The sequence below is a fragment of the Halichoeres trimaculatus genome, unplaced genomic scaffold (assembly GCF_033239565.1).
Source record: "Halichoeres trimaculatus isolate MK-OKI-2021-1 unplaced genomic scaffold, fHalTri1.1 fHalTri1_scaffold_8, whole genome shotgun sequence".
Taxonomy (NCBI): Eukaryota; Metazoa; Chordata; class Actinopteri; order Labriformes; family Labridae; genus Halichoeres; species Halichoeres trimaculatus.
This window is the reverse complement of record NW_027437186.1, coordinates 38,038,467-38,058,561: the sequence shown is the minus strand read 5'-3', so window position 1 is coordinate 38,058,561 and position 20,095 is coordinate 38,038,467. Positions and strand designations below refer to the sequence as shown.

Genomic DNA, 20,095 nt, shown 5'->3' with positions numbered 1-20,095 from the left:
GTGCCCTATGGCTGAAGGTGTAGCTATAGCCGATCTGCTTCATTTACCGTTTCAGAAACAGACGGGTGACGTTGGTGAGACTACGTCCATGTTTTATACAGACTATGTGTAGACCGCAAAGGCTGAACTGAACTAAGACGGTCTGGTCTGTGAAGCATTTCCTGTTTGTCGCCCTCGACGTCACACAGCGCCACCCTCACCTGTCGGGCTTACATCACTTTTTAAAAACATGTGAAACAAAACCTCACATTTAAAACAGGAGGATTTTTACTATTACTATCATACTTTTTTATTTTACTTTACATTATTATTATAATTTTCTTTATTGATAGAGAATAGAACCAACATTTACATGAGAGTTAACAACGTACATTTTTCAACATCTGAACAAGAACTGGGGGGATGATAAATAAAAAAGTATAAAATAAAATCTGCTGAATGATTGAATGTATTTTATTTAATTCCCTGTAAAAAAAAATAAAGAAAAAAACACCATGAGATTTACATTTATGAACATATTTTTATATAATAATAATGAGAAGATTTATAAAGAACTGTTTTTCCTCAGTATATTACCTAAAAAGAGCCCAAATAACACATTTTACACAGTAAAACGAAATATTTTTGATGTTTTAGGAATATAATCACATAGTTGTTGCCAGAAATCCTTCACGTCTTCTGGAGTTTGGCTGTGTCCATCATCTTCGGCGTTCATGTGCAATGGATCTTGGGATATGTGAGGCTGTTCGTGCAACAAGCTGTGAAACTTTGGTCTGGATTTTAGATGAAACCAGTCGAGGAACTCAAACAGGAAATAGTGATAGATTCTGCTCAAACATCTCAAAACAAATCTGCATAACTAGTCGTATAAAGTGGTGAGAGTCTGTGGTCTCCTGATAAACAGTATCAGTGTGATCAAGTTTGGGAAACAGAAGTCAGGAGGTGATTTGTTTCCTCACCTGGAAAGAGAAACAGCTGATTGGACGATACAGAAAACCTGAACAGTCAAACAGTTTTTGGAGACGAGGTCAACATGTGGTTTAAAGGTGAGTTCAGGGTCCATCCAGAGTCATAGACTGAGATCAAAAGCTAAATCTGATGAGAGGAGTAAACTTCATCTTTTTTCTCATTTGGTAAAAGTCTGTTGTGCTTGAATCTACGGTGGCCCTGAAGGCTCATAGCGCTGCAGCTGAAGAAAACATGAAAAAAAGACAAACCCAAGCAAATTCAGAAAACAGCAGCATTTAGAAAATACGCTGCAACAGAGGTGTTTCCAGGGGACACTTAAAGGTGACGCACATGTCCAGACAGGCTTGTTTGATGACGCAGACTTTCAGTCACAGCTCTATAAATAAATCAAAAACACAAACTTTTGACCTCATTTTCCAACACGACTGAGAGAAAGAAAACCAGGACAGAGCAGCGAGCGTGTCGGGACATGTGCATCACTCTAAAGTGTCCCCTGGAAACACTTCTGTTGGAGCGTGTTTCCTAAATGCTTCTGTTGTTTTCTGAATTTGCTTGTGTTTCGTTTTTCTGGATGAGTTTTCTTCAGCTGCAGCGCTGTGAGCCTTCAGGGCCACCGTAGGAGCCAGCACAATGTCAAAGTCCAGTTAGTTTCTCTGAGTTTCTGATTTACTGGACTTAATATTTAGAGCAGTTTACAAAGACTTTTAAAGTTCATTCAGACTTTTTTTAATAACTCGTTTAAATGTGAAACAAACGGTGGGAGGATTTATTTCTGAGCGACGCTGTTTCCCAAAAAACGTCTTTTAATAAACCTAAAAGCAACGTGAAGGATCTGACTCTGAGCTCCTCTTCGGAGGCTCGCTCCATAAATTTCCTGGGTGGGTTATTAGTGTCCCGTCAGCTGTGCAGCTTTAATAACTTTAATTAAAGAGCTGTGACTTCACAGAAACATATATCCAAATGTAATATCCAGTTATTGAGTTAATGAATCATCATGTCTGTGTTGTTTGTGAGCTGATTCAGGAAAATAACACCTTCAGGATTCAGGAAGAGGAAATGAATCACTGCAGGCAGCAGATAAAAAACCAATCTGTTTATTGGAAAAAAGGTTGTTAATAAAGAAATAATGCAAATGATCATTTCAGTCATTAAATGAGATACACGTGTTTGATAAAAATCCTCCACCAGAAGGCGCCAAAGGACCTCGTTACATCCCGTCAGACATGCCAGAAAGCCGCTCCCTCCTGCAGATTAAAAACCACCTGATGCTAAATAGAAACAGATGCAGAAATAAATAAAGTAGAAAGAAACTGCCCTGCAGTTACAAAGATCGCTGTACTTCTACACTAAACTTTAACTAAGTTTAAAAAGTTTCTTTGGTTGAAAACGTGAAACTATGAATCTGTGATGTGTCAAACCTACGATGTAACGTCACCAACGCTGCTCTCATCGTCACTTCCTCATCCTCCCTCTGCACCGCCACATGCTGTTCAACTACCGCTAATACACCACATAACCTCCCAGAATGCTTTGCACTTCCTCCTCCCTCTGAAAACATCCACCTGCACACTCCAACAGGAAACGACACGCCGACCTAAAACATCCCATAAATACGTTTGCTGTCCAGCAACAAAGCGCAGAGCTTCAGCTTTCAGCTCCGGCCTCATGAAGACCCCTCTCCATCAGAGCCGGGGCGGGGGGCGAGACGGCGGGGGTCCTGGTGGTGCACGAGAAGGAGGAGGACCAGGAGGGGGTTGGAAAACAGGAGGCGGCGTGCGTGCGGGTGGTGTAGTGCGTGGTCCTCTCGATGGCGGCTTCGTTCGGGGGACGGAGTTGGAGACCAGAGGTTGCTGCTCGGCGTGAGGAGGAGGAGGAGGAGGAGGAGGAGGAGGTGGGGAGTGGGAGTGCTGGATACGAGGAGGAGGAGGAGGCCGGTTGTTTGGAGTGGACTCTGCGTCTTTGACCCTCTGGAAGCTGATGCAGCGGCCCTGCAGACAGACACACGCGTCACGTTTAGAGGCTGAAAGAAGCAGATCAGACTCAGGGTGTGTGTGTGTGTGTGTGTGTGTGTGTGTGTGTGTGTGTGTGTGTGTGTGTGTGTGTGTTTGCCAGGCTCTGCAGTCAGAGACCTGTGTGTGTGTGTTACAGACTCGTGCAGACACACAGAGCTGCGTCTGTGCTCCGTCAGCACCTGCTGCACACAGACTCGTCTCTGCAGCTTCGATCTCTCCCCGTTCCCCTCGCCGTCCCCGAGGCTGCGCTGTGAGTCTCCTGACCAGGACACAAAGTGGTTTATGTCTCCTGATCTGGACTCGTTGGGATGTAAAGAGGGTCTTCTTTGAGCCCACAATGGTTAACAGAGGCCCCTCAGCAGTTTACATAATTTACAAGAGGAGTGGAAAGGAGCGCTGCTCTTATTGTTCCCATTGATGGTTTCCTCTCTGTGCTGCACTGCATCACACACACACACACACACACACACTGTCAGGCTCAGTGTGTGTGTGTGTGTGTGTGTGTGTGTGTGAGGGATGGAGAGGAGGTCTCTGTGTCACAGACCCTTGGTGGTCTGATTATAACACCTTATTAAACACAGAGGCCCAAAGTCACCCAGGGGCCAATCAGAGGGCCCCGGGAGCAGCAGCTTTGTGACTGAGGAGGCCATTGTGTGTGTGTGTGTGTGTGTGTGTGTGTGTGTGTGTGAGGGGTGGGTAATTGATTGGGGACACCCCGGTTAAGGGGAGGAGGGGGGTCTGCTGGGGCCTGGAGTCCAGGCGGTGGTGAAAGGACCCGTCTGTGAGCAGCAGAGCAGCAGCTCAACTCCAGAGACAGCATATGGACACAATGAGAGCACAGGCTCATGAATATCAGAGTGTGTGTGTGTGTGTGTGTGTGTGTGTGTGTGTGTGTGTGTGAGTGTGTGTGTGTGTGTGTGTGTGTGACTGTAAGCATGCCTCCACCAGAACATATGGCCTGAATGAAACCTGCAGCTCATGAATATCAGAGACAGAGGAAGGTTAGAGGAAGACTGCAGGAGGGCAGGAAGAGGAAAATAAAACAGGAAGACCGCTGAGGAGAGAGGAGAGAGGAGACTCCTCAAGTGAAGGACAGAGGAAATGAGGAATCTATAACCTTATAATGCTGTGTTCATGTCCAGTAGGAAAATTACCAACTCTTCCACTCTCACAGTCACAAGGATGCATTTAGGTACCAAAACATCCCGTCCTCATCTCTAATAAGGGTAAAGCTTCACCACAGGGGGCGCCAAAATCACCAACAAAGTTATTCAGAGGAGTATTATATTATTAGTATTTCTCTCCTTTATTCAGGTTGTTAAATTCAGACCAGGGACGGGATCTTGTGCTTTTAGGTTGCCTGCTAATTGTGTCTGCATTACTTGCACTATTCTTCCATTTGCACTAACTGCTGTAAATATTACAGCTTCCACTTGACACCTTTTATTGACGTTTATTTTATTTGTGTGCTCTATATTTATAAAGTGTGATTTTATATTTATATTTCAGTGGCGGCTGCTGGTCAGTCGAGGAGGGGAAGCTCATTTTTTTCAGCCTTCATCATAAATTAGTTTATTTATTTATTTAAAGGTAAATTCTCCCCTCGGTGTCAGCTTGTTATCAGCTGGAGCTGCTAAGTGAGACTACGACAGGCTGTAAGTGTGAGTGACAGGGGGAGAAGCTCCTCAGCTGGAGCTGTAGCTGCTTATTGGAGAAAAGAGAGAGAATCTTTAAACACAACGCTCGTCGTTTTTAAGGAAAGTAAACTCTCTGAGGATCAATAAAACCTCTGGATCAGTCCAGAACAACTGACTGTTTAACTCAGAAGATGCTCCTGTGGAGGGTTATACTTCAAGATCACTGACTGGCTCATTTCACTGTCAATCAAAAAGGGATTCAGCCTCAGACAGATCATCCAATCATCATGCAGAAGCCCAGCGTCCAGGCCAGCCCACTGCCTCATAGACCCCCAGAGACGCTGAGCGTCCGATGGGCGGGACAAAGCCCAGCGTTTATCCAATGACCGTCCAGTTTCCACAGTGGAACAACCCACTCTACGCTTCCCCGCTGAAGTCAGAAGACGCTGAGCGTCCGACTGTGTTAAAGCGCTGAGACGCTGCGGGGATGAATGAGAAGGAGGTGGAGCCAGTTACCTGTGATAGGAGCTGATTCTGAACTAAAGATGAAGGAATTCTAGCTCAGATTTTATCAATGAAATGTTCACACAGCAGAACAGATCAACACTTTTTAGGGACATTTCAGGGGAAGCTGAGCTTCTCTTGCAGTCTTAGAGCAATCACCACTGATATATAGTATGTTATTTAGGTTATGTGGGCTTAAACCTGGACCAGGGAAACTCATTTTGTTCCACCTCGTGTTTTTACATGCCTTGAAAAGACAAAGCTCCTTGAATCCTTGAATCCTGCTCTAACATCTGGCCAGGGGCTACAGACTCTGACTTATTTACTGAAATGTTGATTATTATACATTGTCCCTGCAAATTACATAATAAAAATAAATATGCCAGCTCCACATGTTGATATTCACACTGCAAAAAACTGAAATCTTACCAAGTGAGTTTGTCTGATTTAAAAAAATGTCTCATTATACTTGATATATAATAAACATTCAACTGGTCAGTCCAGAAAAATGGTTCAGACCTCATTTTCTTAAAAAAAAAACTTGAAACAAGAAGTTTTTCTGGACTGCTCAGGTGAATGTGGCTCAGATTGAGTCTAAAAAGACATTTTCTACTGAAAATTAGACAAAAACTCTTGATAAGTTTTCAGTTTTTTGCAGAGCAGCGTGTCAGTTGAGCTTCACGTCTCTGCTGTATTTTCAGTCACACATCAAAACTTTTCAGGAAAAACTCATTTAGTCAGGAAACAGTTTAAGTAATAGTTTCATTTCCAAAAGATTGGAGGAAAATACTTAAATTTCTCAAACTGGAGTCTTTACTTTAGCTTTAATAAGGAGTTCGTTAACTTTCGCTGCACAAATATCGAGCCTGAACTCAGAGAGGGAAAATGTGCCTGAAGTTTTTCCTCCTTCACTTCCGTAAAGAAGTTAAATTAACGCTCCTACTCCTGTAGACTTTTCTTTTAAACAGTGATTAGTGTTTCTTGGGTAATTTATTGTATGTTTGTGACCTCTGACTGTAGAGGAGCGGTGTCAGGGGTCGTCATACGTTAAGTTCAGCCTCTGGCTCTGATGACTGTCCTGCTCTCTCCTCCTCTCTGATCGTTTGCTCATCCTCTCAGCGACACAGAGTGTAGATAAACAAAACCCAGAAACACCTCCAGCATCGCTCCTCTCAGCGCTCTCTATCTGTCCTCTTTCTCCTCCGGAGCCTCCAGACGTCACCGTCTTCAACAAAAACACACGGAGCAGATACTTCGTGGCTGTTTACAAAGATCTCAAACGTTTGTGGACGTTACAGTAAAAAAGAAAGGAGGAGGAGGATGGAGACAGAGACGTGTATCAGACCTGACAGCTCTGCCCGTCACCTCACATGACTTCACAGCGTCCACTGAGAGGAGGAAGACGCTGCGTGTGCGCTCACAGGAGTTCACGCTCAAACACTGATCTGATGAGCTGCTGGGAAACGAGCGACGCCGTTAGACGAGCTCAGGAAACACAAACCCAGAGTGGGTGATCAGATCCTCTTAGCATCGATAGAGAAACTCATCGATGGACGGACGAGTGGCGGTCAGCTCTGTGGTCCGACGCTCCCATCGGTGCCGTCAGCTCTGAGGACAAAGAAGTGAATCTCTTCTGTCAGGATGTGGCTCGTGGCCTTTCCTCTCCCATCTGTTTGTGTGACGCTCACCGTGCAGAGCTGAGACATACGTTACAGTGACACACACACACACGCGCGCTCACTGGGAGCGTGGCAGGAAGTGGCAGGAAGCTGATGGCCGTTTGCAGAGGCAGAGAAAGAGGAGTAACGTGGAGGGAGCAGGAGGAGGTGGTCCTGAGCTGCTGGTTCACGGTCTGAATCCAGGAGCCTGACGTGTTTGGTGCAGGCTCCAGCTTCTGAGACGGGTCAGGTTGTACCTCAGCTGTCCCTCGTTTTTTGTTGAATGACACGAAGCTGAGAGATTTTAGTTTACATCCCTGAAAGCTTCAGTCTGTTTGCTAACAGCCACAGTGAGCCCACTCCTCAGTCAGGTCAGCCAATCATGTTTAAAGATAAAAACTTTTATATAACTGGGGCCCTACCTGACCTACTGTGTTGAAGTGTGAGGAAGTGCAGGTAAAACTTTTATCCAACCAATCTTCATTTTACAGAACAAATCAATAACCCAGTGTTCGTTAAATCACAGCTGCTCAAACTTAATAGTTTTTTAGATTTTAACATGTTGTAAATGATGTACAGCGCTCATAAAAAGCTCCTAACACCCAACATCCAGCGCTGATTGGAGGAAAGGGAAAGTTACAATTTAAAAGGATTTGAAATATTTTCTAAACTAAGATTCAGAGCAACATGGAAGAAGCTCAGAGACTCTAAAGAAGCCAAATCACTTAGTATCCTTAAAAAATTGATCAAAACCAGTTTATTAAACAAATACAGAGATAAAAGATGATCAAAATCTAGCAAAAAATAAATAAGTGAAAAAATAAAAATATTTTTTTTTTAGTTTTTTTGTTTGGTGGAAAAGTAGAAACTAGTATTTATGTTTGAAGATTGTTTTCCATGTCTTCTTTCTGTAAGAACCAATTAATGGAAAGTTAAAATTATGTTGGAAATCACTTTTTTTCAGACTGATACCAGTACAAGTACTCACTCACTAACAAAACTTTTCTGAAAAAAGAGGACTTGGATACAAGACAGCCAAATGATATCTTCAAATCACCACAACAATCAGACGTGAGAAACATTTCTACCAGGTGGATTAATTTTTTAAAGTTTGACCACAGCCCATCTGGAATGACTGGGGAGATGGATTTTTAACCTATACTGCAGCCAGCCACCAGGGGGAGCAGTTTTTGTGGAGACCTCACTTTAAGCTGAGCAAGAGGACGTCCATTTTTTTTACAGTCTATGGTCAAACCGCAGCAATGTAGCGCCAACTACTGGCAAGGAAGACTTACTTGACTTAAGATTATTTTGCTTTGAGTATCGGCTGCTGGTCTCAGCCTGATACCAGATACTGGTACCAGTACCCACCCATCCCTGGTTAAAAGGCTGGCCCAGTTTTTTTCTGATCATGTGTTTATTTAACATTTTGTGGGAGGAGGGGCAGAGTCAATAAGACTTTTTCTTCTTTCTGCTCCTTTTCATTTGTTTGAGTTTTTTTTATCTCCATATTGTAAATATATTTTTAATATGAATGAAATAAAGACCAACTAAACTGAACTAATGTAAAACTTATAAAATTAATGTCTTCAAAAAATTATGAGTTAAAAAATTCCAAAAGAGAAAATTTAAGTTGTTCAGACCAAAGAGTTTTTCCCGTGTGAGGCTCTGAACATGTTTCCTGTATCAGTCAGGGTCAGCCTTTCTGAATGGGTGGACATGGGTCTCTGGTGACTCTTGAGCTGGCCTCAAGTGGACACTTTAGGAACTGCAGCCTTTAGAATTTTACATCAGCGTCATATTTTAAAACCAGAGGTGTCGTTTATTTTTTTATTTGTTTTTTATTTTTTGTAAATCTTGTAATCTGAAGATTTTGTCTCGTAACACCACGCAGGAGTTAAACAGTTGAGCTTTTGTGATGAGCGACTCCAAAGCTGTGAGGGATCCCCTCTGAGGGTTTCAGATCCAGTCCTGGTTTCATCAACAAGAGGATCCTTGTCCCTTTGTGTCTGATGCTGTTAGCTCCAGTTTTGAGCGATGGCCTCCCTGGTGATGAAAGTGGATTTTTCCCTCCTCGTTCCTCTCACTGAGACTTGGCGTTGTATTTTCCTGGGTTAATGGCTCGTGAACAGAGCGGCGAGGGTCATTGTTGAGGAGCTCGATGACCCCGAGCTCCACAAAGTGTGGGACAAAGACTCCAGAAACTTCTGTCCTGACTGAGATGATTTATCCCGCGGAGGAAAAAAACCCTCTGAGATGGAAATGAGGGATGAACGCGGCGATGGCGGCTGCGTTTATAGACTGCAGATACAGTAGAGACACACGCTGACACGGATACATCCTACAGATGAATCACGCCATTCAACCAGCCAATCAATAAATCTGACTGTGATACGGCCTCGGCTACGAGACGCCACAATGAAACCATTTACTACAGAGCAGCTGTTTCACCATGACAACCAGTATGAGGATGAAAACATGTCTGTGAGGTTACGACACACACACACACACACACACAGGGTCAAGGTTAGATAAGAGCTCTGCTATCAAGACGATTCAGGAGCTGCAGCATCAGTTTCCAGTTAAACAGCGTCATAAAACCTGCAGCAAAGCGAATAAAACCCTCTGTGACGTTATTTCTTCTCCCATCACCGTAAACTCGCTGTGACCTCCAAAGAGGAGGCGCAGTGTGATTCAGGAGCTGATAGAGACTCTGTGGGAGCTGCAGGGACTCCTCAAAGAGGAGCACAGAGGAGTACAGTACTCTTTCTGTATGAACAGGGGCAGCTTTGACCGGCAGAGCTGGATCAGTCGCTCATTCACACACACACACACATACACCCTGTGTGTCTCATTAATGAGTGTGTGTGTGTGTGTGTGAAGAGTCCGTACATGAAGCTCGCTGACACGTGTTGTCTCAGTGTGACAGACTCAAAGACAAAGTGCAGATGTTTGATTGACCACGAACAAAGACGAGGAACACACTGAACCTTTCTGTACCAAACCCTGAACGGAGCAAAAACTACAAAACTTTACTAAACCAGACTCAATGCATCACACACACTGCAAAAAACTGAAATCTTATCAAGTGTTTTTGTCTTATTTAAAGTAAAAATTGTCTTTTTAGACTCAATCTGAGCCACATTCACCTGAACAGTCCAGAAAAATGTTTTGCTTCAAGTCATTCAAAGACAAAATGAGCTCTGAACAAGAGAAAAGTTTTGAGCAAATTTCGTTTGTTCCATTGGCAGATTTTAAGGGTCCTCGGCCTAAGGCAGAGGGCACTATTGTTCCTGCTGCGTTTCTTTCTTATTATTCCGCACCGTCAATGAACACTAATTTGACCCCTTAAACATGCTCAAAAACTCACCAAATCGGCACGCACCTCACAATTGCAAAAAATTGCGTAATGATACCAAACATGACACCCGACATCCCATAATAATCTCTCTACAGCCAAGAAACCTCTAAAAAACACACTTCAACGGCCTTAGCTCAGGCCAGGAATGTCGTACAGAGATGAAACCAACACCAAAGTGTTTGTCTCATCGTGTCACACAAAAAAAGTAATGGCCACCATGGCCCTATCTCGCACAGGAAGCCGGCAATTTGCCTTTCAAAATAAGAGTTTTCCGAATTTTTACCCTTTCTGCCAAAATTATCTCCTCCGAAACCGGAAATGGTACCGGCTTGAAAATTGCATCACAGGACAGACCAGACCCTGCTCTACAAAAGTTGTTCAGGAAGTTGTTGTTTCGGGCCCGGTTTTCGAATGGCGAGCCCTCAAAGTTGCGGACCGCTTTCGGCCGCTTTCGAATTTCTCAATGTTAGCAGATGAGGAGGACAGATTTCATCTCCAAGCACGCACCTCCCTAGTGCTGCATTTGGGCCTCTAGACAAAAACTAAAAGTCATAGAGCTTTAAAAAGTACATGGTTGGATTCCTGACAAAATGTCCTACAACCATTTGATTTTTTAACACAGATTAAGTCAAAATTCTGGCCTATAGGACAAGTAGTTGGGACATTTCTCTAAAATAAATCCTTCTTTTTAGCCCTCCATTCCAGGATTTTGTGACGTGTTTGGGCCTCTAGACAAAAAAGTAAAACTTGTACAGCTTTAAAAATGCCAAAAATGGATTCCTGACAAAATTTACTACAAACTGATTATATTTTTTACACAGATTAGGGTCAAATTGTGGACTCTGTGAGGACTTCTTTACATTAGATGGCTGATAAACTCTCATTCCACACTCTACTGGGGCTTTGTCTCACGCTAATTAGAGGAGTTCCAAGCAGGCAGCTGGTGATGTCATTCAGCATAGCAGAGGATACGTTGCCATGGTATCAACTGACTCCCTGACATCCCATAATATTCTCTCAGAGCCATTAGGCTCATTTCCACCCCACACACCAAAACAGCTCTAACTGGGGCTAGGAATGTGGTAGACAGATGAAACCAACACCGAAATGTTCGTCTTATTTTGATGGACACATTGGAGGGAAAACCGGCAGGAGCCCGAGGACCCCTCTAACGCTGCTTGCAGCTTTAATTTAACATGTTACAGAAATTTAGACCTCATTTTGTCTTTAAATAACTTGAAACAGGACATTTTTCTGGACTGTTTAGATAAATGTGGCTCATATGGAGTATAATATACAATTTTCTACTTAAAATGAGACAAAAACATTAGATAAGATTTTAGTTTTTCGCAGTGTGGATCCTGTTTATAGTATACCTGATTACGCTTACTTAACCTCTTTCCAGATGTGAAGGTAGTGAAGGAGATTCAGGACAACGTTTCACACCAAAATGCAAAAATACAGACAAAAAAAATCTGCGTTTATGGATAATTCTTCAATTAAGGGAGTTTTCTGTCCCCAGGGAAGATTTATGAGAAGATTAAAAAAAAAAAGCAGATTTGTGAGGGTTAGGTTGAAGGAGTTATGAAAAAGTAACTGTGCCTCAGTGATGATATTTTAATCCTTTTTCTGTGTTAAAAATTAAACGTAGTTTGGGCTTTTACCTGTGTGACGTTAATGACAAATTTGACTTTCTGCAGAAAATGTTGATTTTAAGAATTAGACTTGCTGAGCTAACAGGTTAGCTAGCATACAATGTACACAAAATATATGTAAATAAAGTGAAATTTCGGACTTATTAGTTAAAATATTGAAACAGTAGCTTGTTTGGTAATGACAGCTCACATTAGGGTGGATTAAAGATCAAATTACTCAAGTATAAGGGCATCAAAAAATCAGGCTTGTGCCTCATGCATGTTCCTCTGGAGCATCTAATTAGCAACAATGTCGGTCATTTTTGTAAAAACTTTATTAATCTGTAAAATTTTGAGTATGGTGGTAATGATGGAAGTGTAAAGGAAAACAATAATTAACTATAAATTAATTGCAATAGAAAAAAATGAACAAATATATACTATATGAATTTAAAAAATGACGTTTTTAGTGGTTATCAGGAAATTTAAAGTGAAGACTTAAATTTATTTATCACTTTTATTGCTTTATTATAGAGAGGATGTTAAAATACCTGGATTGGGAACAAGCACAAAACTAAATTTCTTGAACGTTTGAATTTTCAGAAACAGAAAAAGTGTTAAAATATCAAAATTGAGACACAGTTATTTTTTCAGAGCTTCTTCAACCAAAGTCTGACAAATACAATTATTGTTTTTGTAAAACAAAAAATAAATTTTAACTTGGAAATCAAACCCAGGGACAGAAAAACTCCCCTAATTGAAGAATCATCCTCATACGCTAACGCCAAGGGACTGAAAACGCTGTAGTGAGCATGCCAGGCCTTTAGGTGGCGCTATAACTGTCCTGTCCAGGAGCAGCTTTTGGTAGATCTCCTCTGAAGTAGAGTTGGGACGATCATCTGGTGTGTTGGTGAATGCTAAGAGCAGAAGTGGAGCAACAGATGCTCATTTAGTTAAAGATTTGATACAGATTCAGCAGATTGAGCAGCACAAGCGGTGGCTTACTGTTTATACGGCAACGTTGGCTGTAGCGTTTCAGAAAAATCCACTCTGAGGCTGTTTTTAAAAGTTTGTGTTTTAGTTTCTGTGTTAATAAGAGGCCGAAACACAACAAAACTTTTGTGTTTTATCCTAAAACTGATCCTCAGACTCACCTCGTCTCCAGGCTGCGGTCTCATCAGAGACACCTGATCGTATCCTCTCCTGAACAGAGCCCACAGAGCGTCCAGCTTCCCCTGGAGGAAAGAAATCAGTCAGTTTAAACAGAGTCATTTAAAGAAAAGGATAAAACACAAATATAAATATGATTTAACTTTAAAGTTTAAAGACCGACCTTGATGGGGCTGTACCACCTCCTCTGCTGGGGCGGTCTGCGGGGCGGCTTTCGAGGCTTCGGCTCGTACGGTTCAAACTCCTGCTCCGGCATCTTCACGACGGCGTTTTTAGGTTTGTCCAGCTTTGCGCCCTCCTCAGTGGAGCCTTTCTCTCCCCATCGCACCTAAAAGATCATTTAATGAAACTCTGATTTATTTATACATGACTCTGAAAAACATGCAAGGTCTTAGCGTTAGCGTTAGCGTTCATACCTCCATGCGTTTGATGCCACCCACTCCTCTTCCTCCGTAGTAAGATGCATCCACTGTGGGCCATCTTTTCTTTGGCATCCCATCCTCATCATCAGATTCCTGTGAGAGGACGAGTCATTAATAAAAGCAGCTCATTGTGTCTCAAAGCTGCTAACGCTAACATTTATCAAACAAGGAGAGATGCTAGCTGTGAGTCTTACTGGCTCTGGAGGAGGAGGTGGAGGAGGCTCTTTGATCACCTGAGGATAAAAACATGAGGAGGAGTTAATTTAAAGTTTGAGTGAAGTTAAACCCCGACGTGGTGTGGAGGTCGGACTCACCACGGTGCAGCACAGAGGCCAGAACCACCACATCAGCAGCACGGCCAGCAGCAGGAACACCACCAGCAGAGAGATGAGCACGATGGTGCCGTCGAACTGCAAACACAAAACCACGGCGTCAGAGTCAAAACCAACCAAAGGATGAGCGATGAGAAGACGTTGGAAAGGAAAAAGTGAAAGTACTCACAGCCTCCTCTGATGAGACTCAACAGAGGAGAGCTCAGAGAGGAAACAAAGACTGGAAGTGAAGAGGAAGTAAGGACATAAGGAAAGGAAAGAAGTGAAGTGAAGCAGGATACGGTGTGAGCTGAGGACGGATAGACTCACACATTCGGTGGTGGTGATGTGAACCGAGCTGGTGATGTAGGACAGGCCTTCGTTCATGCTCACCTGGAGGTAGATCACCCTGAAAACACACACACACACACACACTCTGTCACGCTCTGCTTATCTCAGGAGCCGCCTTAGCCTGGCTTTGATCGTATCTTTCGGATCGATATCAGTTTGTTCATGTGAACAACGTCTCTTCTTCGCACACCAGGGTGCAGTATGGAGTTCCTCAAGGTTCAGTGCTTGGACCGATCCTTTTCATCTTGTATTTGCTTCCTCTCGGCACTATATTGAGGAAACACTCCACAAACTTTCACTGCTATGCAGATGACACTCAGCTTTACTTGTCAATGAAGCCTGAAGAAACCAACCACTTATCTAAACTTGAAGCATGCCTCAGAGACGTAAGGTCCTGGATGAGCAGAAACTTCTTACTGCTGAACTCAGAGAAGACTGAAGTCATTGTTCTTGGACCTAAACATCTCAGAGAAGCTTTCTTGAACAACATCGCCGCCTCTGACGACATCAGCTTGGCTTCCAGCACCATTGTCAGGAACCTGGGAGTTCTTTTGGATCAGGACCTGTCCTTTAACTCTCACATCCAACAGGTCTCAAGGACGGCATTTTTTCATCTTCGCAATATCAAGAGAATTAGACACATCTTGTCTCGGAGCGACGCTGAGAAACTGGTCCATGCTTTGGTTTCTTCTAGGCTGGACTACTGTAACTCTCTTTGATCCGGCTGTCCTAATAAGTCTATTAGGACTCTTCAGCTGGTTCAGAATGCTGCCGCTCGGGTACTGACTTGGACTGGGAGGAGAGAGCACATCTCTCCAGTGTTAGCGTCTCTACACTGGTTACCTATAAAATCTAGGATAGAGTTTAAAACTCTTCTTCTGACTTACAAAGCGCTTAATGGCATCGGGCCATCGTATCTTAAAGACTTAATCGTTCCATATAATCCGTCTAGGTCAGGGGTGTTCAACCTGTGGCTCCTTGTAGCTGTAAAAATATAATTAAAATAAGGGCTTTTAATATTTTAATGATAACAACACAGACGCTAAGTAAAATCATAATATAAACTTGCATCACCTCTTGAAACAAAGCTTTAATTTTTTTTTTTTTTTTTTTGAAGTTTAAAAAAAAAATTGGGGGGGGAATTTTATTTTTTATTATATATTTATTTTATTTTTTTCCACATTTTTTTTCAAGATTTTGCAAATTTTTGATTTTTTTAATATAAATCTCTTTTTTTTACAATTTTTGGAAATTAAGCAAAATTTTGAAGTTGCATTATTTAGGGGTTTTTTTGCGAATTTATGACATTTCAACAATTTCTCTGAAATTTTTCACATTTTTTAAATTCATTTCTTATCATGCAAATTTTTTATCTTTTTTTCAATTTCCAAATTTTGCAAAATTTATAAAAATCTATGACACTACAAATTCCTTTTTTTTTCTTAAATTTGCAAATGTAATAAAAAATAAATTAAATAAATTCTATAAATTAAAAAATTAATAAAAATAAAAAACTAAGAAATTACATGTACAAATTTATAAACACTAAAACTTCTCATTCAGGTAATTATTCACCTGATTATACACTTTTTTGTCTTAATTTGAAGATAAAGTAGATTTTGCGGCTCCCGAATGACTTTAATCCAGGTGAGCTGAGGCAAAACGGCTCTTTTGAAAGTAAAGGTTGCAGATCCCTGGTCTAGGTCTTTGTGTTCTCAACATGCAGGTCTGCTCGTTGTACCTAGGGTCTCTAAAAGTAGTCTGGGAGGTCGAGCCTTTAGTTATCAGGCTCCTCTTCTTTGGAATAACTTACCGGTTGAGGTCCGGGGAGCAGCCTTTAAGAATAGACTTAAAACTTTCCTTTTTGATGAAGCTTACAGTTAGAGCTGGATCAGGCCTGAACCAGCTCTTAGTCCTGCTGCTATAGGTTTAGACTGCTGGGGGGAACTGACACACAGGGGGTTTTAACTTATACTGAAGCTGAAACCGATCAGCTGATCTGCGGCGTGCACACGTCAGGGTCATGTTTTGGGAGCTGCAGCAGCACGCCTGAGGTGTTGAATACCTTCCTCCAGCTCCTCTGTCCAAACTCGCTGCTTTATAAGCTCACAAACACGCTGACAGGGACAGAAAGCGCTGGAGGAGGTCAGCGAGTTCTCCACCCAGAGAAAGAATCTCCTCCGTCTGGATCGGACCCAGACCCTTAATGTGGAAACCACAGACGGCTAAATGACTTCTGAAGCTGATATCTGCGGGGCAGGGCCGAGGGGGGAGAGGAAGCTCACAGCTTTGGTTTGGAGGAGGACAGGATAACTCATGGAGGAGGAGCCCGTGCCTCCTCCAGGGTGGAGGAAGTGAAAAAACAGGAATATTTAGGTTATTCAGAAACAAAGGAGGAGCAGTGAGGGTGGAGACAGACAGCTGGATTGTTGTTAAAGCTGGGGACGAGAAAGGAGAAAGGCTTCTTGTGCTGGTCTTATGGTTTGGGGGGCACAGAGAGACACAAGGGGGTATTGAGGAGGAGGAGGAGACGAGGGGGAGGGAAACAGAGACACGGGGGGATGGTAGGAGGAGGAGGGCTTTTCCTGTCCCACATCCCCTCAGCGCTCTCAGACCCTCCTTCACCATTTCCTCAATCTCTGGCTGTTTTTGTCCCCCTCCTGCTGCCGTAGCTCGTCTCATAACTCGTGCTGACACTGGCTTCAGAGGAGAAACTGGCGATGCAGGTGCCGCTCCCCCCTCCGAGTCCTCCGAGTCCTCCTCAGCCTCCTCTCAGGCGTGAGGGGACACAGCGCTATCAGCTCCCTCTGACAGGGAGATCTCAGCCCCTATCAATCATCAATCTGTGTGTGTGTGTGTGTGTGTGTGTGTGTGTGTGTGTGTGTGTGTGTGTGTGTGTGTGTGTGTGTGTGTGTGTGTGTGTGAGGAGGGGAAACTGCTGCATCCGGAAGGTTCCCAGTCAACACAGATTTGTGTGACAGGAGCGTCAATGACTTCATTACATGTGATCAGACTCTGGTGGAGCAGGAGTGGAGTCAGGGTCTGAGGGTCTGAGAGTCTGAGGGTCTGAGGGTCTGAGGGTCTGAGGGTCTGAGGGTCTGAGGGTCTGAGGGTGAGGAGGTGGTGCTGGGAGCTGGACTCCCTCAAAACCACGTGTCCAGACTTTATCAGCCCACAACAGGAAACCACCTCCTCTGTAACTAGATCTGATGCTAAAATGATTCAGGGCAATGATGTCACCTGTTTTTGTTTTTATTGAACAATTTGGAAAAATAAAGTAAAGTTTTTCTCTGTGTTGCTTTTTAAAGGTCCCATATTTTGCAAAAATCACTTTATTAAGTCTTTTAGTGAAACTTGTGGGTCTTTGTCTTTCCTCCCAGCCCACAAAATGTGATATTTAATGACCAAACCTGCACTTAGTAGAGCTTGTGAATATAAAATCCTGACCTAAAACGAGCTGTTTGGATTTTGGGGATTTGCCGACGTCAGAGCCATCACTGCTCTGTTTTTGTCTGTAAACAGCCACATAGCTCCATGCTCAAGCTTCCCATCTCAGAAGAAGACAGACTAAGTGTCTAGAGTTCATTTATCAGGAAATGTTCCAGCTACACTCAGTCAAACTGAGCATGTGTGTGCTAGTCACTTCACGGCCGACTGCTTTTCCAACTTTGGACAGTCCAACAGAGGGCTAGCCAATAGACTGGTCCTGAATCCAGGCGCATTACCAACCATCCTCCAACAAACCTGGGACCCTGGAAATGTGAGTATTTTAAATGCTGTGTGCTGTGGAGCAGATGGAAGAGCTTTTCCTCAGTGTCCCCCCTGTCTCTGTGTTAGCTTCAGGATGCTAACTTTAGCTGCAGTTAGCCTGTTGTTTTAGCCTGTAATGTTACGGTAAACCAGCTTCTCTGTTTTCTAAACATTGTGCACTCGGAGCTCGTGGCGCCGCTCTCAGTGACGTGGAAGAGCGGGGCGGTATCAGCGGTGGCTCATTTACATATGAAGGCCACGCCCACTAAATCAGAGCGTTCTGAACAGAGGGGCTATGAGAGCCTGGAAACAATGCTGCTGTGCTTGATTTATTGGCTTTTTGGACCAAAACATGTTACTACCATTTCATGAAGACATCAATGATCCAGATTAAACTGCAGGAAAGCAGCAGGAGATGGGAACTTTAATACAAGTCACTTTTCTCTTGTTCCATTGGAAGATTTTTTTTGCTGGTTACAGCAATTCAGACCTCAATTTGTCTTTAAATAACTTGAAATCAGACATTTTTCTGGACTGGTCAGGTGAATGTGGCTCAGGCTGAGTCTAAAAAGACATTTTTACTTAAAATAAGACAAAAACACTTGATGAGATTTGAGTTTTTTGCAGTTAACCCTTCAGCCATTCACAGCTGATTTCCTCTGTAGCACCATAAGACTCGAGTTTTGCTGACTCTGCTTTAATGAGCGTCTGCTGCGTGTGAGGACGCCTCCTTTGGGCGCCGTTTCAGCGTGTACTGAAGCTCCAGGTCCTGCTCAGACTTAAGGATGGGTGTTTTCTGCTCTGTGAAGAGATTTCAAAGAGTTACCTCTGAGTAACAGTTAAAATCCTACGTGTGGCGTCTGTCATGATTGATGAGTGATATATTCTGTGTGTAGTTAACTCCTCCTGCTGCCAAAGTGTGAAAAGTAAACGTATCTTTTCCCGTCTCTTCCCCACCGCGGCAGGACTTTCACTGGCAGACAGGACGAGCTCAAATCACACCACAAATCTGAGTGACAGCAACAAGACAGATGATGACTGGGAGGTGTCTGAAGCCACGGGCCAAGTGTATAATTATGCACAAGACTGCAGGCAGCAGGGACGGGGAGGCTGCCGGTCCTCCCTCAGTCCTCTCCCAGCTCAACCCACAGCATCGCTCTGAAAGTCCTGCTCAAAACCAGAAGCCCTGAGAGGAAACTCTGCGCTGCCCCACTGTCTCAGCTCACACTTTCACTCTCCCAAAGTGTCAGACAGAAAACGGGATAAATCACACACGGGCTGAAGCGTCCTCTCCACTGAGGCTGTCATTAAGTCGTGTTCCTGGGCTCTGCTCCTGTTGTCCCCTCCTGATTGGTGTCTGGCTTCGTTAGCTGTGACAAACACTGATTGATCACAGACACTCTGTGACTTTGGCCCTAATTTGTTCAAGGACAGCAGTCTTCTGAGCGCACACAAAACTTGCGTGCAGCTGCTAAATATCTGAGCTGAGAGTGTTTGAGCTGAAAACACGTCTTACCTCCCCACCTCCTCGATGACAGGAGCCGGGCAGAGCAGGAAGGTGTCCTGAATCCCAGCTGGTCTCTCATCTGCACGGGGAAAGACAGAGTCACTGGTGAAGCAGGGAAACGTTAACATCTGCAGCCTGAACCCGTTCCCACATTCCTCTACAAACACGAGCCAAACCAGAATCCAATAACGCTTTAAAGAGTTAGCATTCATGTATAACAGCAATTAGCTGTAATGGGAAGCATACAAAGAAAATTTAACCATCACAGCTCAGTGCTCTGCAGGAACTTTCCAGAAAATATATCCTCAAGAAGCAAAATGTTGGATCGTTTTTTATCCCTGCTCTTCTCTGCATGCTTTCTCAACACTTACCTACGGTGGCCTGTAGGTGTCGGACGATTTGCAAAACGCACAACACAAAGATAAGAGGACAGTTTTCCCAACAGACACAGAAAAGTCGTGAAAGTAAGTAAATGATTGTTTGTCTTTTACCTTCAGCTATGCTACTTGACGCTAATGTTGTTGATTCATAAAGTTTAATATAAGATGACGTATTTTTCCAGTAAATAAAGAAATATAAGTACTATGAGGATATTACAAGGTGGGCCAGAAAGATTTACCCATCGTTTTTTCCGCTCTATCCAAAAACTCTTGCAGACAAACATAGTTTCTAAACTTTATTCTCTGTCACCAAAAAGATTTACAGCTCAATATGGCCGCCCTTTGCCTTTATCACAGCCTGGAGACGACCTGGCTCTGTCTCTGCATCAAGTTTGACCATGACTTCATCAGAGCTGTCTTCTAGAGGTC

At 43.3% G+C, this 20,095-nt stretch overlaps 1 protein-coding gene across 1 annotated transcript in view; it reads right to left on the bottom strand.

The window, feature by feature from the left end:
• Positions 1-2,085: 2,085 nt before the first annotated feature.
• The window catches only part of antxr1d (ANTXR cell adhesion molecule 1d), a 41,262-nt gene continuing 23,252 nt past the window's right edge, over positions 2,086-20,095 (bottom strand). Inside the window, exons 11-18 of the mRNA XM_074675789.1 lie at positions 19,296-19,365; positions 14,009-14,087; positions 13,682-13,777; positions 13,562-13,600; positions 13,362-13,460; positions 13,109-13,273; positions 12,930-13,010; positions 2,086-2,957 (exon numbers count right to left, since the gene is read on the bottom strand). Coding sequence (XP_074531890.1) covers positions 2,652-2,957; positions 12,930-13,010; positions 13,109-13,273; positions 13,362-13,460; positions 13,562-13,600; positions 13,682-13,777; positions 14,009-14,087; positions 19,296-19,365 — 935 coding nt within the window. The 3' untranslated portion in view covers positions 2,086-2,651. The remainder of the gene's footprint in view (positions 2,958-12,929; positions 13,011-13,108; positions 13,274-13,361; positions 13,461-13,561; positions 13,601-13,681; positions 13,778-14,008; positions 14,088-19,295; positions 19,366-20,095) is intronic.